Here is a 23,360-nt window from a genome sequence, read left to right on the forward strand (position 1 = left end):
CACCCATAAACCAACACAGTTGGTTCTGTTTGTGGTCACTCGTGATTCCTGTAACTCGCTTGCACTAAATTACAGTTGCCATTGCAATTTCCAGATGTAGTTCATAAAGAGTAAAAATAACTTCCCCATTTTGTGTGACACATATCCTATACTTTAGAGTTGTTAAAGCGAGTCATTTTAGGAAAAGTCGTGAAGTCTGAGCCACAGGAAGTTCAGTTTAAAATAGTTACTGGAGGTTGAAAGCTCTCCGGGAGTCAAATCGACTCCTTCACGGCTGCATTGTGAAAATAGATGCAAGTTATTTAAATTTCCCTTGATAACTCTGCAGGTGAGGATATCAGCGGCTCAGGCAGCGGGATGTGTCTGAGCGGTCAGTGCGCTCGGAGCAGGCCGGGACTTTATGCCTACGCGCCGGAGACCAAGCCAGTCGGAGGAGCGGCCACGCCTGGCATCGGCGTCCCGCTGCTGCTCCCATTCACCGTCCTGCTGCTCCAGCGATGATGGACCCCCTTCACCGCTTTGTACGAAGGGGCCTGAGGGCTGAACCATGGGAAATGGGGTTGAATGGGAGGAAAAGTGGAACGAAACTTTGCCAAAAAGACATTTTGTTGAATGGATGAACATTTTCCTTGACTTAAAGGAATGAAAATTGACCTTAGTCTTTACTTTGCTGCGCTTCGATGTGTTTTAGTTTGAATGTGAATTAGTGTGAGGTCAGTGGATCTTTTGATGAGGATGTTTGAAAGACGACAGTAACAACGATGAAGAAGATGTCTGTAGCTCCAGTATCCAGCCAGCAGGTGACCTTATCTGTGGTGCATTCACCAAGGATTTTTTTTAAATGTTATTCTTCAAGTTTGTCTGACGTAAGCAAACCATGTACGCTGTAAATGTTTGTGTACATTACCTTAAAAACTGGCGCCATACTGAGCCATGAATGTACAACATAATACTCTACTGGCAATGAAATCCACGTTATCTGTGATGTTGACAAGTGGTTCATTCAGTGGAAAACAATGCAGAGAAGTCATCGCACTCTTGAAATGTCTGAGTTGTTGTGATCGCATCAGTTTACCTTACCTTTACTTCAAAGCCGGAAATGAAATGTCCAGTTTTTAAACGGCTTGTTACCGTTCTAAATAAAGGAGTGGCCTCATCAAAGCCTCCAACAAGCAAGAGCACACACATTTTCTAAAAACTGCTTACCGAGGGCGAGGAATTTCGAAGTTACCACAAAAGAAAACGTGATGATTGAAACAAAAAGAGAAAAGCTGCTGTACTGCTACTGCAGGAGAAGATTTCTTAATGAATGCGTTCAGAGGTAACTCACCTCAAAGTGGCTGACTACATCAAACCAAAGCTTAATCCATCACTGCACACAGGTACACTGAGGTTTTGTAATGATTTGTTGTTATGAAACCAAGGTGTCACAACAAAAAAAAAGGTTTTCCGGTTCTTCAAGCTGCCTGGGTTTGTATATATACCGAATTTTTGCAAGATTCTTTCTACATTTGACTGGTGATATTATTTACCCTGGCATGCCTTCTGTTAAAGTCTACACTACGTTCCTGTTACAGACATGTTAATTTATACACATAGCAGCAGCGTTGAAGACACACATGCTGATGCAGTCTGGGACTCTGTATTAGGCGGGTTTTCAATCATCAGTGTATTTAATCACCTTTCATCCATTAAACTCTGGTTGATTGTAGCAGATGAGAGTGTCACTCGATTATTCTATGGATTGTTCTGGAAGTCCTACTCTTCGTCCATTATAAATATTTGTGTGTGTGTGTGTGTGTTATTACTAGCCTGTTTGTTATCAAACTCTTTGGTTTGGATTTTGAACTAAAGACCAGCTTCTCCTCAGCGGAGGCAAGAGCTTTGTTGCTTTGATCGACATATTTAGTTTTCAGTTAAAAAAATATTACAATTTTGAAGATTTAAAAAATACTATAATTACGTATAGCAATGATCTTGTGATGTAGTTTGGACTGTGTTAAACAGCCACTAACTGTAAATTGTTGCTTGGTCTCCTGTTTTGAATATTTCACAAATTGTAAATATATGTAGGCTCAACGTGGTTTATTTTTATTTATTTTTTACAAATGTGGATTTAGCAACAACTGTATTCTTTATAAAACCAACAGGCCCATGTCAGGTGACCTGTATGCATATTTTTTTGGGATTTTTAAGAACATAATTCTCAAGTATTGAAACTTATGGAGCTAAAATAAATATTTAGGTTTTGTTGTGAAAAACATGGAGCAACTGGCCATGTATTAAACCTACTGCAATTTGTAATTTACTGTATTGTAATTCGCATTAGTAAAATTATCATTCTTCAGTGGACAGGGCACCAAAACTGACTTCAGCCCAGGGGCCCCATCCTTGTAAATCCGGCCCTGTGTGGGCCCTCTTGTTTTTGTTTTAGTTTTTAGTCGTTTACTGTGTCGATATAAAAGATCTGAATTATTTCACACTTGTTGGGAAAGTTATGTTAGCCTGCTGGAATCACTGGGCTGCTAGTTAGAAACAGTTTTACAGCCTGTTTAATGGGAATGCACCAGTAGGAACTGCTGCTATGGCCCATATTTACAGACTGTCAAAGTCTCAAAAAAGAAACATAATTAATGTAACAGAAAAAACAGTGCTGTTATGTGCATGAAGTAAAAGACTTGCAAGACTAAAATAGATGTTCAACGTGCAAAATGAGGCAAGTATCACAGAAATATAACCTCTACTGTCATACAAATATTATATATGTATGTAGATTTCTGAATTTGAAGGAAAGAAAAGGTAAAAACAATTTTGCCTCATTTTAAGCTAATCTTTTCTTCAGTAGAAGAATCTGAGCAGGGTGGATGGAAAAACAAATAGAGGCAAATAAAGGAAAAAAATAAATATTTGTGGTAATCCCAACTGATCTGAAACCTGTTTGAAGGGATCATGAGGGGCTTGAAGGTTAAACGTGTGTTTTACAGCAACATGGAAGGACATTACCGAGAAGCTGTGTTTATCCTTGGCATGAAGAGAATCGATCAGTTCTCATCGTAGCGTTTGGCCGACCCGGCCCTCTCAGCCCAGAGTCTCTCCTTAAAACAGCCAAGCAACTCCTGCAGCACCGTTTAAAAGAGCCACCTTAACGCTGCTGGAGACAGTTTAAATGTTATTGCTCTGCTCATGTGGCAGCCAGCACATCTTTTATTGATTTTTGGGGGAACATTGGAGGCTGTGAGGACATTTTAACTTCCTGCAGCAGCACATTTTAAAGATATGAACTCACTGGCACAGGTTGGTTTTCACTGAAAACACAAGCGAACACGTGAGCTGTGAAAGAATCGGGAGGCAACAAACATCGAAGACATAACGACTGAATTGCTCTACAATAGTCTTCATGCTGCAACTGTCATCACCATAGTAATTGTTGTGTTTGCGCGGTTTTCTTACAGTTTAATTGGCAAACACATTAGGACCACATAGTCCCTTTACACACAGCTTTTAAAAACACAACTCGCCCACAAATGCACATGTAATCTGTGTGGCCACATATAAAACCTTTTAAAGCAATATGGTCAGCCCACAGTGTATTAAAACATCATGCCCAAGTTCATCTGAAGGTCTCATGTTCCTAACTGGATGCATTTGTTTCCATCTGGTGGGAGTTTGAAACGGCACAGGAAGTGGCACCGGCGTTTCCACGCCTGCAGATTAGACCCATGTTCAGGATAAGCTTGTGCCAGGGAGAATAATAGAAATTGTTCCACTTCTAAAAGGTGCTAGGAGGGTATTTAGGGAAATGTCACTCAATGTGGTCCTGGGAGGAAGGAAGTAGACGTAAGTAAAAACACCTGTGCAGGTGTTATTAACCTAATCCCCTTCCTGCTCTGCAGCCCATGGTCACATGTTCGAATACAATCATGGCTTTTTCTCTTAACACTTCAGGTTGTTTCTGTTTTTAAAAATCAAATTAACCTCTGGGTCTCCACTCTTAACTTGCTAAAATTTAAAAATGCAACTAGATATCAGTCTTTTATAAATTAGGGTGCTAAACATACATCTGTTTCTAATAAGGCTTTTTTCCCACCATATACAGGAAGCAGACATTGTTTTGAAAATAAGACAATTTCGCTCAGCAGTTAAAGTAGTGACCAAAACTCCAGGGAGAAAGAAGATTAGTCACCAAACGGAACAGCTGCGAACCTCCGAGGTAAGCACAATGTCAGGAAAAATAATCCCTCATTTTCCTCCAGGGTTTGCTGAGGAGGGACAGTAATATTTACTGAATTATAACCTCAACAAAGCAGAGAGAAATGGATGTTTAAGACATGTTTCCTGTACAAAAACACAATAATATGTTTTTTATTCGGTCACTTTTCTTTGAAAATTTTCAGACATAATTTCTCTACTCACTGCAATTTTCTTTGATTTTTGTAAGAAGTTATTTCTTTGCTGTATATTTTTGTATTTTGAGCATTTTAAGCTGCACTGTTATTAACTGGGAGACAAAGACACAAAACACTGAAATAAACTTCAAATATAACCTGTTGCAGAATCATCTAGACAAAAGTTTGTCACAAGTGTCAAATAAAAATATAGCAATCCAGTTTTGTCCACTGACTACAGTACCTTGCAGAAGTATCACACTCTTTGAACTTTTCCACTTTTTAAAGGCGCATAACTGCAAAATAAAAATCTTATGATGCTCCTTATGCCTAGTTATTTGTTAAATTAATTTTCCTAGTTACCCAGTTTGTGTGCAAACTCTCCCTCGCCCCCTGTGCGTTTTCTCTCCTCTCACACCTGCAAACCGTTTCTAATCAGTCATCTGTCCTTTTAATCAACCTCACCAGTATATTATCAGCCACTCCTTTCTGGTTTATCTTTTTATTTTTCCATCTGTTCTCTGCTGTCTTTTCTCTTGGATTCCTGTTTTTGCTTTGCTCTGGCTCCCTGTGATTTCTTTTGTGGTAAGTTTTGTTAATCTTTTTTTTTTACTAAAACTGCAATTAGTTTTTTCGCGAGTATTTGGTGTTTCTGTAACTCAGTATTGTAACTTCTGACTGTCCTGCCTCAGTTCTGACCAAACCACAGATGTTTTGTAGAGTTTATGACATAAAATGTTGTTTACCAACATTAAATCTGAAGTTATAGTTACGGCTATAGAGGAATGGCTTTGCTCAAAGGCTATTGAGAGATTTGAAGAGCCTTGTCAAAGTCCAGACCAGAGCGAAATGAGAATGTGTGGGAAGATGTGAATATTGCAGTTTGCAGATTTTCTCAAAGCAAATTGAAAAAGCTATTTTACAGATGAATGGGCAAAAAATGTCAGTTTCTAGAATTGCAAAGGCTTATCCCAACACTTTCAGCCATAACTGCAGAGAAAATACAAAATATTGTCCCCAGGGGCTGGAATACAAATGAGCATCATAGCCTTTTTATTTTATAAAATTACAAATTATTCAAAACAAAATGATATAGTCCTATTTATTCATCTTTTCAATTATGTTTTACCTCGTGATCTTTCACATAAACACACTTGTATCATGAAACCAAGACATATTATGGGCACTGTGGATAAAAGACGGTACATTCCTGCAATTTTGAGATTTCAAAAAATTTCTAGAAAAAAAAACAAAGAAATTGCGAAGCTCAAAGTCAAAATTTGCTAGAAAAAAAATCTCAAATCTTGGAAATTTCTGAGACCCAAAAGTCCATTTTATTTTCATTAGTGGATTTTTTAAATATATATTTTTATTTTATAACCTTATGAACTCAGAAAATTCCTGAGATTAATCAAAAAAAAATCTTGAAATTCAGGAGGAATCCAGAAAGGCACTGTGCGCTTTTGGAAAACTTGCGTTTCGCCACTAAGTGTCGCTGTTAAGCCACTTCTGACGAGGTCCCGGGGCGGTGTGGGGAACCTGACCATTGGACACGCAGCTCGGGTCAGGTTGGGAAGAGTGGGTTATTGGTTTTCAAGCCGACATCCTCTCTCCTGATTGGGCAGGAAGGTGTCGGAGAAAACGGGCTGAGCGGAGGGAGAAGACAGATCCAACAGCAGTTTATCTCCTCTCAGCCTCCACTGGCTCTGCTGCTTGTTCCTGTACGCACCGAACTGAGGACTGAGATGTGACTGCTCACCGGAGGAATACAGCGTGTCTCCCTGGGATTTCTCTATTTTATTCTCTGCCGGCCGGATGATGGGAGCGGACAGGCGTGGAGGGATCTTGGCCGTTCCGGCCACTTGGGTTGCGCTGCTTCTCTGTGTGATTACTCTTGTGTGCGCAGTGGAAGGTAGGTGGGCATTTGTTGATGGAGAACTGATGCAGGGTAAAACCTGGAGTTAATTAACGGGCTAATAGATGTTAAAGCTGGGGACTTAGAAGATGCCAACTAAGAAGGTTTAAGGAATTGGTGCAGACTTGGTTTAAGTTCATGTTGGGTTTCCAAATAAATAGTTTTGGGATATTGGTGTAATACTGTTGGACTTTTCTCATTAAGTTTTCAACTATCTAATTGGATTATTGCGTTTTATTGGTTATCACTATATTTTATGTTCAATATTTGCAACAAACTATCATTTCCTCTTTCTACTTTGAACATTCTTCAGTGCATTTGTGTGATTTTGACAGGTCATGTTGCATGCAGTCCTCCTGCATGCGTGATGTGAAAACAGTTTATGATAATGGTGTGTGCTGTTTAGTTTCAAACATCCCCATGTTTCTTCTCTCCTGAGCACACCGTCACAGCTCTGCTATCACACAGTCTGCTGGAGCAGCAAAGTGAATCATAATTATAGCTCACAGGTGCTTGGTGGCCCCCATGCTACTACCTCCCCCACTGCTTCCCCTCTCCAGCATCACCTCTTTCTCCACCTGCTGTTTCCAGAAGCGTCATCTCCCCGCCAGCTCCTTTCCAAACACCACCTTCTGCCTCTTATGTTGCGTGCCCCTCCAACTCTAATCTCCTGTTATTTTCAGAGCATCGCGTTCTGTAGCTCCTGCTGCTTCTGCTTCTCTTGCCGCTGTTGTTTTGTGCTGCTGCTGCTCCCTGCCAAGCAAGGCTTCTGCTGTTTCGTCTCCAACAAACATCTCCTGCTGAAACTTTTTGTTTTACTTTTCTGCCAGTGTTTCATCCTCCTCATTTCTTTCTTTCTTTTTCTTTTCTTTGCATCACTCCACATCTGGTCACCCTTTACGTCCTCAGACAGGGTCAGCTTGTTTCTCCCGTTGTTTCTCTCAGCATTATTCTTTGCCTCAGGCTTTCCAAATGGTATAATACCAAAAAATGTCTCTCCAGTCTGCTTCTCAAGCATGAACTCCTTCTTCCTCCTCCACTCAAAGTGCTGAAGTCTAAATTATCCTCTTGTAGAACCACACTTACTCCTGACCAAGTATTATCAACTGCTCCCTTTTGCTCAAACATCACCGATTTTTCCTCTGGCCTGTTTTAGTTTTTCCCAAATTAATATTTGCTTGTTGCATAGTTTGCTTTCCTCTCCTGTCTTTTCTGCATTCATTCCCTGGCAGCATCCACTCCCATGTTGCCTTCTGCTGCTGCTGATGCTTCTGCTGCTGCTTATGGAAGTGCTAGATTAGTCCACTGCTGTGTTTTAATGGTGCGTGTAACAACGGGCCCTGTGCCTAGTCTCACCTATTATGAGGCATGTAAATGTGTGGAAGGGCAGCTTTATTTTGATTAAACAGAATGCCATTTGGATCCCCCAGTGTGTGTGTTTACTAGAGTTTGTGTATTTGTTGGCGTGGCAAAACAAGAAGGTAGGTGGTTTTAGCCAGAGAGGTGAGACAATTACTGTAGGCACAGTGTGGGTGGTGGGTTGTTTTGTGGTCACAGTGGCCTTTTCATGGTAAGTAGGTGCCTAATGAGCTGAGGTATACACTTATTGGACTCTGTTGGCATAAAAAGCACCCTCTGATGCTCTTTATGTTTTCTCCCTTACATATCTTATGTCTTGCATAGGCAGTTTTATGTGTCTTACTATTTCAAGCCATCTTACAGGTGCATCATATTTCACAAATTCAAATAGTCTTATACTATAGATGCATTTTTGATATGTTAAACTTTTGATAATTATGGCTTTTAACTAAAGATTGACTTAACATAAGTAGCTGCAACTAAGGGCTGTAACGAGTCCTTGAATGACTCGAGTATCTCGATTATTAAAATTCTTAAAGGCAAATTATCTGCCTCAAAGCTTCATTAAGTTTTGCTATTAACTACTGTGTTTAAAAATGGTGGGACTAGGAGAGAAAAGGAAGATGGATTTATAAAATTCAAAAGATGATAGAAGGAGTAATATCAGGACTGAAATTTGGACATAAAGGACTTAATTAAACACTTTTTAAAATGCAAAAGCATAATACTGGTAAATGTGATCACTATATAGGAAACAGTCCGCACTCCAGACCAGTAGGTGGCAGTAACACTACTTAGATTTTTTGCCAACCGTCAATAAGAATCAAGAAGAAGAACCACACCGGCCAGATTATTTGTGTTGCACATCGCTCTCACTCGTACCTTTCATCAACATTCACTTGTTGATGAATGCTAAGTGCTAGCAGCATAACATTCAAGTTTGGTCTGGGGCACCTGGGGGGATTTTATGGTCAGGTGGAAATATCTGGGTTTTTGTCGCTCTTTGAGGGACCAGTAATCTAAAATTACTGATGCGATGCATAGAGTATGACAACATTTCTCAAATGGTGGTGAAGTGCGCGGCAGGTGAATGTAGACATGTGGAGCAGAGGATCACAGAACACAGCAGGCTGTGATGGCTGATATTAGCATTACAGACAAATTTAAAAATATATTTACCACCATCCTGGTCACAACAAATGAGTGGCAGTACATAGCTGGTGATGTGTTTCTGTGTGAGACGAAGGAGCCAAATCTGCTGTTGACATGGACACCAAAGCTATAAGTGGCAGGGCAAAATGAAAGCTCATCTATTAAGTTTATGCAAGATGAATACATAAACTAAAACGGGAGTACAGGTATTTTCTTGGTGTCATAGTGAGCCTGCTGCTTCGTATCTTTTTATAAAGGTGAGCTATTATTGTTGGAGGTTCATTTTCTAAATGACAGAAATGTGATTGTTAGGGATGCACAAATATGAAAATTTGGGCTGATGATAACATCCAGTATTTATACAACTGTTATGGCAGCATTTACATTATATATATAGATATATATATATTTTCTATTCAAGTACTCAATCGTCAGAATAATCGATAGATTACTAAAATAATTGTTTACAACAGCCCCAGTTGCAACCATTTATCTGGATGCATCTGTGTCTGGAACAGATTCAGTCCACTCCTTGTAAATTTCCCCCAAACTCTTGAGCTTTGCGTCACAATCCTCTTAAATCTGTCGTTATCCCTGCTGCTTACCACACCTTTTTCTTCCATGCGATTTTCTAACATTATGTTTACTGCAGCACTCGGTAAATAGCCATTTTGCCTGTGGCATTTCATGGTTTACTGCCCTTGTGAGACAGTATGGCACTTTTTGTTTTGGTATTTCTACTTTTCTAAGAAGGAACATTTTTGCTTTTAAGAAGTTATAAGCCAGAACCATCAGAAATACTAGAGATACATCTTTGAAATATATCGACGCTTACTTATCAGTAATTTGATTTGCTAAATATATTTATATTAATCTTGACAAATGGTGTTAAAAATGACAATTTTACAGAATTAAAAAGCTGTTATATTTGTTTCTGGTAACCAAATCAAAAGTCTTTTGGTTTAAAATGTAAACTGTAAAGAGGAAAGGTATAAATGAATACACAAAGCAACTTTATGGCTAATAAATTCTTTAATGAGTTTTATAACTCAATTAAAATTAGGCTATTGCTTAATTATGCATGGGCTGCAGCCAACATATTCACCGTTTTCAGGAAAAGTAATGAATTGTGTGTTGCAATTATTTGAGCCAAGGGAAAGTCTTTATTATTTTAACTAATATTTCTGGAAAGAATTATGGAGAATAGTGGGTAGTTGGTGTAATCTCCTCTACGTCTTAGTTGACCAATGATATTATTGTCATCTGCTTTCAGTCTTGGATTCTTACTTGGAGGGAAAAATGAGAATTTCAAAACTTTTTCCAGCTTTTATTTCATCTTCTGTCTGATCTGTTTGAGAAATACATTAAATATAAAATCTGGCTGCCTATGTTTTGTTTCTCATTTAGATTTTTGTTTAAGATCTCTCCATATCAACTAAATTTTTGTTGATTTGGATGCATGCTTGGACTCAGTTTGGTGATGAAAAACAAAGTCTCTCTTAATCTCCATCTTGCCAGCTGATACCTAAATGTTTTGGGTCAAAGCTATGTTGTTTTTTTCAAACCATTTATAAAAAACATCTGTTCCATCTGAGAAAATTAACCCCAGGGCTGCTACCCACATGTTTCACTCTGAGCATGGCGTTCTTTTGGTGATGTGGAGAAGTAAAATCCTCTTTGAACTGCATCCCAAACGTTAAATTTTGGTTTATTGAAAAGAAAGGCTTCTGGTCCGTGCATATGGAGCGTAGAGGAGATTGTTGTCACATGTAGAATACAAGCAGAACCTGAGATAATCTTGCCGTTCCTTTTGCAGAAGCCCTCATCAGTTTCTGTCTTGTCCTTACAGCAATTTTGCTTCAGATTCCTTCTTCTAGGTAACGTTAGTTTGCCTCACATATGTTCTCCAATTACAGACGGCAGCGTTCACGGTACCATGGTGTATCTATTTAATGAGGTGGATTTCTTTTTTGTACCACTCTTCTGTTTGACACATTCAGACAAAGATCTTTTGTAAACTCTCTCCAAACTATGGAGGCAAATGAGGGAAAGTAAGGAAAATCCAGTGACGACATTTAAATGTAACTTTGGGTTAATTAAATTGACTGCAGCTGATGTCAGGTGTGTATCTAGGAAGGACCAATGGTGTAATCGTTCTGTAAGGTGTTTCAGCTTTTTTTCAGTTTTTTCTTGTTACAAAAATATGGAAGAAGCTACTACAGGACTTATTGCATTACAAAATCTATAAATAAAAATAATGAGCTAATCTAAATATGGATTGTGACTGAAAGAACAGAGATCATCCTCTGGAGGGAGGCTGGACTCAACCTCAGCAATAGGCTGAGGAGCCCTGTAATCTGTGGACGAGGTCAAAGTTCGGCTCTGCTTTGAGTTGGTTCAGGTATCTGATCAGAATGCACACCTTTGGAGACGATAGATGGAGTTTATCTAAATTGACTTTAACTATCTTTAATGTTCTCACCTGAACATTTTTTTATCCTTTTGCATTTTATCCAAAACTACTTACAAATGAGGATTTAGCAATGAAATTAATGTCAAATCAAACAATAAGCTTCTTAGAAGGAAAACCGCTGGTCACATTAGGATGGCCATTACCTTCCTACACTTTTCTGCTTGATTCTAATGTCGCTTCACATCTCAGTCTGGACTTTCTCCCATTGACTTGGATTCATCCTGTAGAATTTCTACCCAGCCAATCAGTGAACAGAAGAAGCTGTGAACAAAGACGTTGATTTTCTGTGCTGTTTCAGAATTGTACTCTGCCTGTAGTTTTACCGATGAGGTTGGAGGAAGTGAACGAAGCCTTTCAGTCTGTTATCACCTCGTTCAGCTCGTAAGAGTGCTGTCACTTCTAAAGCTGCAAAAGATGCCACAGTAATGGGTCTTCAGGGAATTACCACAACACTGAGGAGAACTGTAGTCATCCTGTCTGCCAAAGTAGCATCTATGTTGCAGAGCTAACAGATATCCAGTGTTACTCGCACCACTGGTCTTCATTTAGACATCACCAACCTGGAGTTCTCCCGTTTCTCAATGTTTGGGATTTTCTTTGTAGCTCATTGCAAAGAGTCGGTTCACTTTAGTGTTTGAAAGGATTTTGACTGAATCATATCTGTGATTTACAACGAGATCTCCAAGTAGCTTTTTATACCATGGAGTTGAAAACTGTATATTTTCGAGAATGTAGTCAGAAGAAGCAACTGCAAACAAAATAAAGCTGTAAGCAGGATTTGTGTCCGCTCACCATCGTAGCTTGAATGTTGCCTCCTTCCCTGACCTTTGTGTTCTTCCAGGATTTTCACCTACTCAGCGAGCCTAAATGGCTCTTCAGTAATCCTGCGTTTGACCCTTTTATTCTGAAAGTCAATGCAACGCCTGACCCAGCGGATATTATTTAGTATAAGTGCTACATATCCCACAAACAAGCTCTGGGAGAGGTGGCAAAGTCACTCTGTTTCTGACCTAAATGTCCAGTCAGCAGCAGACTCTGCCACCTAAAGTGCTGATTTGTGCCAGTGTTGAGTGTCAAAGGGTTGGAGACTTAATTTAGCTCTTTTTTTTTCATGCAGGAGATTCTAGTTTGGGCCTGTTTGAGAATTCATGGACTGGCTTTACTCATCCACACCATGGAGGCTAAAAGTGAATTGCACTGTGGATGTCTGACTGCACTGCATGCATCATTTCTTCCCCTCCTAATAACCCGATTCAGGGCTTTTCCCTGGAGCCCAAACACAAACATGCTCCACTCCATGTGTCACCCTGTGATGTGCTAAAGGTTAAACATCAGAGATCTGGCCTTAGATGTTGCTGTTAGCAGGAATAGCTGTGATAGCGTTGGCATTTGCAACATAAATAATTATGTTCTCGACTTTGGAAATCAATTATGCTCTCATTGCGAAAAGATGCGCAGACGCCAAGTGACATTTTAACAGGCTGGCTTCCAAAAATGCATACATACTGTAGTCTGCAGCCTGCTCTGTTAGCTCATGTATTAAAGATGCTGTTTCTGTGTTCATCTCGTGACAGGTTATCAATGTGACAGACAGTTGAAAGGAAAAGTACCAGCTTGGAAGAAGAGCCTTTGGACCCGTCCTGAGGCTTTTACTCATGTTTGTTTTCCAGTCTAAGTTTTCCTCAGGGACTGCCTTCGGTTTTTTAATATTTATCTCCATGCAGCATCCAGATTGTTTCAGAATATATTCATTTTTTTCTTCTGTGAGGTACTTGGAAGCAGTGGGAATATTTACTTTTGGCTGAGAGGCCCAGAATCTGTTGCTGTATTTTTCATGGCCTATTGGACGTTAAGAGGCAATTTTCGATCTGTCAGTACAATATTAGACTTTGCACTCCGTACCCAGAGGCTTTCAGACGTCGCTTTCACAGCTTTCACTGGTCCAGGAAGTCATTTCTAACAAAACATGCCTAATGTTTACAGAAATGTTATTAATTAGTTGCATTAGTGTGAAAATCGGTCCTTAACTATGAAACTTCACACATTTTCTGTTAATTTTCACACTATCAGTTCCCTCTTTCTAACATAGAAGAAGAAGAACATCATGTTGGTCCATTTTATCACAGTCAGACATGGAGGGGAAAGATTTTTTTTTTTTTGGTGTGCACCATGTCTAAACTGAGCGTTTAGTGATGCCTGTAAATGCAGCTTAGACATCATGTTCTGGACTCTGGAAGAAGAAAAATGGTGTCAAACTGAATATCTTTACAAATACTTTTTTTTTAAAAATTATGAACTAACTTTTGTTCTGAAGCAAATAAGGCAGCTTACAGCTTTAAGGCCACCGACAAAAATAAAGAAAAGTACCATCAATAAAGCATATCAGTACAGAACAAAATGTCCGGTGAGGAGGATTTTGTATTAAAATATTTTTTATTTATATTTAGAAATCAGATTTTCCAGATTTCTAATCAGAAATGGATGACAATTGATCTCTGATGTTCAAAAATGAGTAAAAGTTAACACTATAAACTGTTGTGACAAAGTGGTTGAGATTGTACTTTTCTATCTAGTCACATATTTATTGTATATTATTTCAGTTATTGTAGCTTTGCTTCATATTGTATCTCTGGTTTGTTTGCATTATGTTGCAGTTTACAACCAAATATGTTCTTTTTAAATGATCACTATTGAATTATTAGTTTACTAGAATTTCCGATTTATTAATTGTACATTTCTGGCAAATGTACATTACGAGAAAGCATTTCCTGTTTGTTCTGACGTCACTGGGTGCAATCCAGTACAGTAGGATTTATTTTATTTAAAGTAAACATTTGATATTTAAATTTGTAAATAAGATTAATGTTGTTTCTGTGTCTTTGGATCATAGTATTTAATTTAATCTATTTTCTAATAAATGTTTGGGTGTTTTTGGAATCCTGGAGCTTAAGATGAATAACTGAGAGAGACGAGTATCAATCATTTTCTTAAAATTAGCAGAAATTAATGTCTGGGAATTAAATGGCTGCTTATATGTTGGCCCTTCTGATGATTTGTGTTTTATCAAATTCGTTACACACATTGTAATATGGAGAAATTGTCCGATTGTGTTGCTACTAGCAGTTAGCGCCGTGGCAATTAGCAAATCCTGCAAGAGAACTAAAGTGAGGAACACCAACACTACTTCGTTTTGTGTTTGAGAAGTATAATGAATGACATAAAGAAAAATGTCACATCTTTAATGACTTTTAGAAGACAGCCTCCTTGGTGCCACAAAAGGAGCCCCCACTACACTCCCTGGCTGCATAGACTGGATGTAAGACTGTAATTTTTAACTGCGCACCCTTTCAGCACTTTATAGTAATCATATTTTAGGTGCACAGCTTTTTTAGCGGTTATTATAATTGCTCCAAGTGTGACTCCTTTCCCTCTGTAGACAGAACCCAGCTTGGAGAGAAGTAGATATAGCAAAGCCCAGATGGGGAATGTAATGGTTAACGAAGTCTAAATGAATTTCTATGGGAATGTAAAAACTGAGGGTTTTTTTTTTAGGCTTTATAAACGCTTCTTGTTTATCTGTTACTCATATTATCATCATCTGTAAAAATATTTTGCAGTGACTAATCAAAACATGTGAAAATATGTCAGATATTGGGAATATTATGCATTTTGAGGGATGTGCATTAATCCTGTGTGGATGTGATGTAATCACCAGATCTAAGTTCCACTTTCTGAGGCAAATCAAACTGAACAGCAACGTTTTTTTTTTAGCTTTTGTGACATTTATTTGATAACTAACACCCATTGACAGCACTCTGGTTTTACATGCATGTCTGGCTAGTCACTCATTCAATCACTTGACTGAAAATCTGCATAATTTGACATTTTAGAGCTGTTGCGTAGGTCATTTGTTCTCCTCATCGCTGATATTTTTAGCACATTGACACCTTTTGATTTTCTTTGATATTTGATGACAGATTACCGTAAGTCAGTTCTTCCTCGACTCCAAGTTATTTAAGTTTAAATAAATTAATTTAAAGCTTATTTAACCAATAAGTTTTTATCTGGTAAGAAATGAGACGGGCGAATAAAACTACGTAAAAGTAGAATTTCTTTTGAACAAAAAGAATGTTCTTTATTTAAATTGTTACATTTTTATAGGCGGCATTCTTTATGCATCACTAAAAATTACATTTATTGGTATTGCAACACTCATTTTCATGTTTTCAGTTGCATTTTGATTATTTAGGGTGGAAGGCCTCTTTGCCACAACCCTAAACAATTCGACCACTCTAAAAAATGTTTTACTTATAATATGAAGGAACAAATTGACATCTCATTTAATAAACCTCTAAATCACAATCAATATAGACAATAAGAGTAATAATTTATCTTGTGTAAAAGCACAGGCTGGTCTCTGCAGCGGATGGATTGAGCTTTATAAAATGATTCAGTTTATTTGCATCACGAACCAGCTTAATAAATTATATTTCTCTGGTATGAAAGTATAATTGATAGTGTTACAGAAGAGAGAGAGCTGGTGGGCATAAAGGAATGAAAGAATCTTTTGTTTTCACCTAAATTCTCTCCTTTCCTTTCACTGGGGGTCCATTATTCTGTCACTTCAACTAATTTGCAGCTCAAAGAGTCACATCAATATTCGCCTGTGTTAGGGAGATGGCAGTGGCAGGCTCCTTGAGTTCTGCTGTCTCCCGTATTGATTTTCTTTTTCATCATGCAAGGTAAGTGTTAGCATCAATTACCCTTTGTTTCAGACAAAATTATTTCCTGACAGTCCTGCAGAAGAAATGTTATAAGAACACACGCGATTACATTAATTTTAGAAAGGAAAAACCTGGAAGCAAGCGAGAAATATAAAAATATGTTACTATTTATTTTTATTTCTTGGAATATTTCATAAGCAGGGATGGATATTGCACGGAATAACACAAATGTTTTTAAAAGGCAAATGTATATCTATTTTTTTTTATTGTTTGCAATTGAATCTATAACTAATTTGTTTACATTTGACTGGAAAATAAGAATTCAATACAAACCTTGATTTGTTTATGCAAATCAAGCCATTTATCTCAATCCTCCATCTGCTGAATCTTCCATCTCTGGTGAGGACTGACACAGAATAGTAGGTTGATGTTGAGTCTAAATGCTCAGGAAAAGTAAGATCAGATCACATGAGAAGTTTGTGACGTAGTCATGATGGTTTAAAATAAACTCTTCTTCTCAACCCCTTTGTTTCTTCAGCTCCTTCTTTGTAGGTCACTTTAGTTGTGTTGTTTCAGTTTAGTCAGCGAGGGCTGAGTGTGCTTTCAGAACATGCAGCTGGGATTGTGGGATCAAGAGGATATATTATGATTCCAAGCAAGATTTACCCAAATAAAATACGTTAGGATTTCTTCTTGTGTGCTTTATTTGTAGGAAAAATCATTTTTGTGCTTTCCTTAATATGGTATTCTCCAGTACTTCTCTGACTTGATGGACGTTGGAGGGTTATAAATCAGATTTTCCGTCTTTTCTTTGGATCACAGCAGTCACATGTTGGTTCTCCCTATACCAGGTTCTGCTGGAGGCTTGTTTCAGCTTCATTTTTCTTCCCACTGTCGCCATGTGCATGTTCATTGTAAGGGATAGCTGCTAATGATCCTGAGCGTTGTGCAAACCCACACAATTAATCACGGAAGGCAATCATTAAAAGAAAAAACGAATCTTTCCTTTTAAATGAAGTAATGTTTCAGTGATTTTCTTTTTAAACACACAAATAAACTCCAATAGAATAAAATGTTGTATTTATTCTCATTACATTTAAGACATGGTACCAACAGACTGACACGAAATCAACAACTGTAATAATGTCGCTGACGGAGAAGATCCATTTTTAGCAATACTCCGACTACAAAAGTCCTCAGCGGTATAGAAAATGCCACATGCAGGATCCTTTTGTGGCTTCCCAGATGTATTGCGCCGTTTCCAGTTTTCTCCATGCTGCAGGCTGCAGCTCTGAGCTGCAGACCTGTATAGCTCAGCATATGATTGAACATAATGGCCCATTATTTATTTGCTGGTTGTAAGTGGGCCCTCTGCCAGCCTCTTCGGGGTTCCTGCCGTGGCCATATGGTCTCACAGATAGCCATGCTGGAACGAAGCAGTGAGCCGCAGAAGAAGAGGGGAGAGACATGACGGAGGAGACATTGCACATCAGTTATTTTGCTTCACCTTGAAAAGGTTGTGGAGGAAACGGAGCCTCATCTAGAATTTTAATCACCTTTGTTATTGGATATTAATGCTGAGCAGTAAAAAAACAAACTTTGCAGTCACTTCTGTTACTGTGCATGTCTGTTTCCTTTTTGATTTAACCTCAGATTTTAGCTTTTTTTGATAATGTATGCCTTTAAAAGTTTTATAAAATGCAGATCAGTTGCAGGAATTTCAGAGTTATTTTAAAAATGAAAATTATTGGTCATGATTTGGTAACTTTTAGTCTTCCAGTAGATGTTTGAACAGAAAATATACTAATGCTTTTTGAATGCATTTTAGCATGCTAAACAAAAATGATTTTAACTAAATAAACAATAAAATATCCATAACCATTTATACTTTTCATTGATCTTTTTCTTTTATGGTTAGAAGATTGGAAATGTATGTTTTGTTTTTTATTTAATTTCTAATAAGTGAACACATTTATAATGCAACTAAACGTCTGAATTTTTCTATTTCCTTTCAGGAAGTTTTGTTGGCTTCTTGCAGCCTCTTTTACGATTCTGCTATAATGATTGACTGCAGTTTTAATCAGGCTTTCATTCATGTGAAACTACACAACTTGATAAAATTAAGTTTCTTCTGCAAGTTACTCAGTTTCAGAGGCTCAGACAAGTCGAAGCTGTGCTGCTGTAGAAATCCCAGAGTAATTCCCTATTCATTTTTTTTCAACCTGAGGTTTTTAGTGATGGAAATACTTGTAGGCTGTTTTGTATTTGCTTTGTTTTGGGTATTTGCGGTTAAAAGTGGATGTTTCTGCGCCTCCACCATTAGATTCAGTCATGCTTTAGTGAAGCGTCGCCATCAGGTTAAGCAGACTGCAGCAAAGATGGGAGACTTTTAATCACCTGCAGATGTGAACAAGACTTCAGATTGTAAGCCACATTGGCAACTACAACTCCGAAAGCTTAGGGTTGATATTTTCTCCCCAAGCTGTGTACGTCTAGGAGTAAATCATGAAGCCAGCGAAAGGAAAAGCAAGTCTCTTAGAAATGCTGGGTTAAAAATGTCAAGCGGTGCTTTTCAGCTGCAGTTCAACCAGCAGCAGCAGTAATCACACGTTCATCCAGTGGGAGCTCAGGCTGATAAACATACATGGGTTGGTCATGATGATCGACTCTTGGCAACACTTACAGGTAAATGACAGAAAACAGTTGGACCTCTCTCAATCCTCCAGCATGATTTGTGTGATGGTGAAAACCCCCCATCTTGTTGTGTAGAGCAATCAGAGTTGATGTGTTGCATTTTATTGGTGAAGCCCATTTTTGTCCTAATGACAGAAAACCATGGAACTGGGGAACATAACACATCGATTACCGTTTGGGTTTATAGAAACTAAAAGTGTTGCATCACTTTTGATTCAGTTGTTGAAATGGTTTGAATTGGTAACATAACTCACGTTAAATTAAATTAAACTGGGATTAAATGTGAATTTCAGACATAACTCAACAGTTTTTACCCGCAGATGAAGTATTTTAACTTCTCTGGGAAAGAATAAGATGAATAACACCCTGGATTTTCTGGAAGTTCTGTGATTGTCCTTTAATTGTGTAGTTTTCAGTTTTTAGCGCTGCACCTCCAGTCTTTTTGTTCTACTTTCAGGTAGCACCTTATCAGCTCACAGTAGGGTGACCAAGCATCTGCGCTCTTTTGTAGCAGCTTCACACTCACTCGGTTTCATTGACACTGGCCTTTTACAGCCGCAGACTTTTGTTCTGTCGGCTGCTAAGCCGCTCTGCTGGAGCAGCGAGACATTCAGTGTTTCTGCTCAGGAACAGAAGGAGACGGACCGCAGGAATAAAAAAAAACAAACTCTGTTCAGGTTCGACACATGTACTCCCCGTGTTGCCATTTGTCTAGCGCAAATGTCACACACTACAGCTGTGTATGTATTGTGGGACTACTGATCAGCCTTTCTGTGATTTTAAACAATACTTTTTATATTTTTAGTGCAATATGCATTAAATTGGAGGCAGAAAGAAATGGAAATGAAGCTTAGTTCCGTGCGGCTTTGCAGTAAAGAGGATTTCCACCGGCGCTCAGAAAATGTTGGCAAGAAAAATTTATTTGTGCAACATGACTCATACAATTTCTATAAAATTTCAGTAACTACACTGCAAAAACACACACTTACCAAGAATGTTTGGTCTAGTTTCTAGTGCTAATATCTTGAAATAAGGCAAAACTAACTTACAAGTGATTTTTCAGCAAGATATGGTCAACGTGACAAGCCAACGTCTGCATGCCGAGATTCCAATTAGTGACTTTCTGCTGTGAGGCAGCATTGCTAATCACCACACCAACCCTTTCATCCCTCTCCTTACTTGGAAAATCAATTTCAGGAAGAAATTATTATTTTTTTTAATTATTTGGATCTTGCACTAGTTCAAGTTCACTTAGATAAATCTATTATTTTGCTATATTCACAATATCTGTCCCACCTTGGGCACCATAAGAGCAAGAAAATTCAATTACCTCTTTTTGTCTTACACCTACACTGGCTGCTAGATGGTATTAGCTAGTTCAGTTTTCAAAGACAGCATTTATTTAAATTAAGTTGTACTTAATAGATTTACAGTTCTGAATTTTGAAATATTATCATAAGAAAAATATTGTTGGTCTTCATACTGTGGCATTAAGAAAAACACTCTGAATCTGACCACACCTGTTAGATGTAAACACTTCACTGTTCTGACCTACGCAGTTAAAAAAGAATCTATTAATTCCCCAGATTGTTTGATAATTTTCTTTATTATTATTTTTTGGACTACTGTGAAAAGATGAACAGCCAGTGCCTTTCTTGAGAAGAAACTTTGAAACTGGGTCGAGCAAAAGTCATTCAGAGATTCTTTGTCCACTCAGTTAAGAGTGGACAAAGGTCAAGTGATACAAGAATCCCCAACTTAAGAACAAGGAGTTTAAAGAGGACATATGATGTGAAATTCGCAGTTTGCATATTTTTGTATGTGCATTTGCTGGTTCTGACTAGTTGATGTTTTAGGTATCTGAAAAAATGACCCATTTCAAAACTCACAAATCAGCAGGCACTGCCCGTCACCTAGCAACCCAAGCTCAGCTCCAGCACCTTTGGTCAGCTGGTTTTGCCACTTTATTCACTGTACAATGGCTGCTGGAAAAGACAAATGCTTTCTTGTTGACCTGCCATTCAGAAACCACTTTCTGTATTTTTGTTGGTTGTGCAGAGGCTCCAATTATGCTTTTCAAAGATGTACGATTGTATAATGGTGGAGTTGGTGGGCGTGGCCAGCAGGAGCTTATTTGGATTTAAAGTGACAGGAAAACAGTTGGTTCTGAAAGGAGCTGAAAACGGGAAGAACTGAGTGAAATCTCATTATCTAAGACTGATTTTGTGCTAAATGTAATGAACAGACCTATCCTAATATGTTCAAGAAGCATGATAGGTCGACTTTAATTATTTTATCTCAAGCTGTAAGAATTTGAACAGTCAGTTTAATTATGTATCTAGAAATCAAAATATTGCTCATAAACTGAGTTTACCTTTCCAAAGAAAGGTAATTTGATAAAGCTAAATCTTTATCACCTAAAAGTTAATTATACAACTTTTTCAGAATTTTAAATAGTAAAATTTCACATTTGTTTGTCTTATGTGATAAATCTGTATACTAGTGTTTTTACTGTAACCGATAATGAAAAAGATTTTAAAAAATGACCACAGAGGAATAAATTTCCACCAAAAACTCATACATTTTGGGATTAATTTCACATAATTTTATGATTTCTGACAAAACAATATCCAAAAAAATCCTGTTTTTGCCTTTAATCATGGATTTTTTGTTTTTGTGGCAAATTTATGACGTTTAGACTTTACAGAAATTTTTTCTTAATTTTACTAATTTTTTCTTGAAAATGAGGGAAATTAAATTTTTTTGTATGTATAAATGTACTCCTGATGCTCTATTCCACATGTCTAACATTAAATCTGTTTCATACACAGTCATTTTACAACTGAGTTGTAAATATATTTTCATAATATATTCATGTTTCTTTATAAAGAATTTGGGCAGACTGACTTCAGACTGTCAAACTCTGATTGTTTGTTTCCAGTTGCTAAAATAATATGCATATAAAAGGATATCCAGTCAGTTGTATTAAGTAATTGGCTTTGCAGCAGGTTCCTAATCCAGAGAAAGTATGTGCAGAGTCTAACAACTCAGCATGCTCCTTTTAACAAGGAGACATTTTAACAAAGGGCAAAATAGCCATGAGCAAAGCTAGACATTGTTCTAATTCATGCAAAATGCAGAGTAAAGTCATGCAGTTCTAGACTTGTTTACCCATTAACATTTCATAAAGGTCTAGGTTTATTCATAAATGTTTAGTTCTTAAAATCAAAATTTGGTAGGTGAAAGCCATTTATTTCTGAAAGAAAGTAATGTTTTAAATTAGTAGGGGGAAAAAGCATTTTCCATAAAGTATTTGACGGAAAGTTCAGTATTTACACTTTTCTTTATGTCTTGAGAATAGAAATGAGTGGCAGCACTTCCGCTGAGTGTTGAAGCGTTATGACATTTTCTTTCACTTTTCACAACTTTCTGTGAACAATATGATTTTTTTTTTAAATGCATCAAAAAAGAGTTAAAGTGAGAAAAGGACACAAGAGCTCCTTTGATGCTGAGAAATTTAGCCTGAATACCCCAAAAATAAGAGGGAGCAAGATAAGAAGTAAGGAAACAGATTCAAGGAGGAGCTGTTGTGTCGAAGCCCTCAGGGTCGCTCAAGGAGAAGACATAGAAACAGTTCTGAGTCAGCCAGGGTGTGTGTGTGTGTGTGTGAGAGAGTTAGTGCCAGTGTCAAAGTCAAGTGCTGTTGTCTGTTACAACTTGAATGCATATCCATACAGAAACGCACAGACACCCACACAGTGGCAGGCAGCATGAAAACGGTGTCTTTAAGGCAAAGATGACGAGTGCAGCAGAAATCAGAATGACATGGATAACATTGCAGATTAGAAACTGGAAAAGCAGATGAAAGTTTTCTTCTTCAGGGCAGTTTTTCTGAAAGTTTCATTTATTTCAATTTGTGTCAGTGAGCATAGCTTGTTACTGTGTTTCTGCTTTTCTTTCTCCAAACCACCCGGAGCGCCTGACCCTCCTCCAGTTTGTATCTCAAGGAGCAAAGAGGCTTAGAAAGTTAAAGGTTCTTTCTTAGGGCTGAAGTTGTTTAAGAATCGTTTGTTTGGCTTAACTTGCCAGCAGAATATTGTGTTTCCTGACAGAAAAAATAGCTATACTACTAAATAATGGACGACACGACCTTTTGATAAACTGTAGTTGTCATCTTAGGGAACATCTGGATTTAATCTCCACAGAACATCAGACAAATAAAAACACATTTTTTTAGCTTTCCTTTGTTTACGTACCACTTTCTATGGACTTCTCAGCCACTAAAGACAAACATGAGGTGCAGACATTAAAGACAGATGGAGATCCTCTAATAAATGATCAAAAAGTGTCTCAAATCTTCTCTACCAATCATATTAGTTTGCTATGATTGTGATATTGTGAAATTACAATGACAATTGCACTTTAGTATATTGTGCAGCAACATTAAAAAAGAACCCCTACTGTAGTTTTGTGAAATGGGTAGATATAGATGTAAATTGACCATAATTTTGAGCATGAATGCTAACAGTAAAGACTAAACGTAAAGGAGTCTTTAATGATGAAAACTCTTTAAGGCATGTTTACACACCAACTAAAAAAGAAACTGAAGGAAATGTTTTACTGGTTCAATGCTATGTTATGTGATGCTTCAATATATA

At 37.8% G+C, this 23,360-nt stretch overlaps 2 protein-coding genes across 3 annotated transcripts in view; both read left to right on the top strand.

Moving 5' to 3' along the window:
- LOC106962044 (glypican-1-like) overlaps positions 1–1,716 on the top strand; it is a 42,838-nt gene extending 41,122 nt beyond the window's left edge. Inside the window, exon 10 of the mRNA XM_015056194.1 lies at positions 329–1,716. Coding sequence (XP_014911680.1) covers positions 329–501 — 173 coding nt within the window. The 3' untranslated portion in view covers positions 502–1,716. The remainder of the gene's footprint in view (positions 1–328) is intronic.
- Positions 1,717–4,874: 3,158 nt separating this feature from the next.
- The window catches only part of LOC106962045 (ephrin type-B receptor 1-like), a 90,394-nt gene continuing 71,908 nt past the window's right edge, over positions 4,875–23,360 (top strand). The window contains exons 1-2 of one of the 2 annotated variants that reach the window (XM_015056195.1): positions 4,875–4,970; positions 6,011–6,297. In XM_015056195.1, the coding sequence (XP_014911681.1) occupies positions 6,201–6,297 (97 nt within the window). In that variant the 5' untranslated portion in view covers positions 4,875–4,970; positions 6,011–6,200. Of the gene's footprint in view, positions 4,971–6,010; positions 6,298–23,360 lie in introns of those variants that run through there. The other variant, XM_015056196.1, reaches the window with a different exon arrangement.

This window comes from Poecilia latipinna, unplaced genomic scaffold (genome assembly GCF_001443285.1).
Source record: "Poecilia latipinna isolate Pla-1442-1.1 unplaced genomic scaffold, P_latipinna-1.0 Scaffold1364, whole genome shotgun sequence".
Taxonomy (NCBI): Eukaryota; Metazoa; Chordata; class Actinopteri; order Cyprinodontiformes; family Poeciliidae; genus Poecilia; species Poecilia latipinna.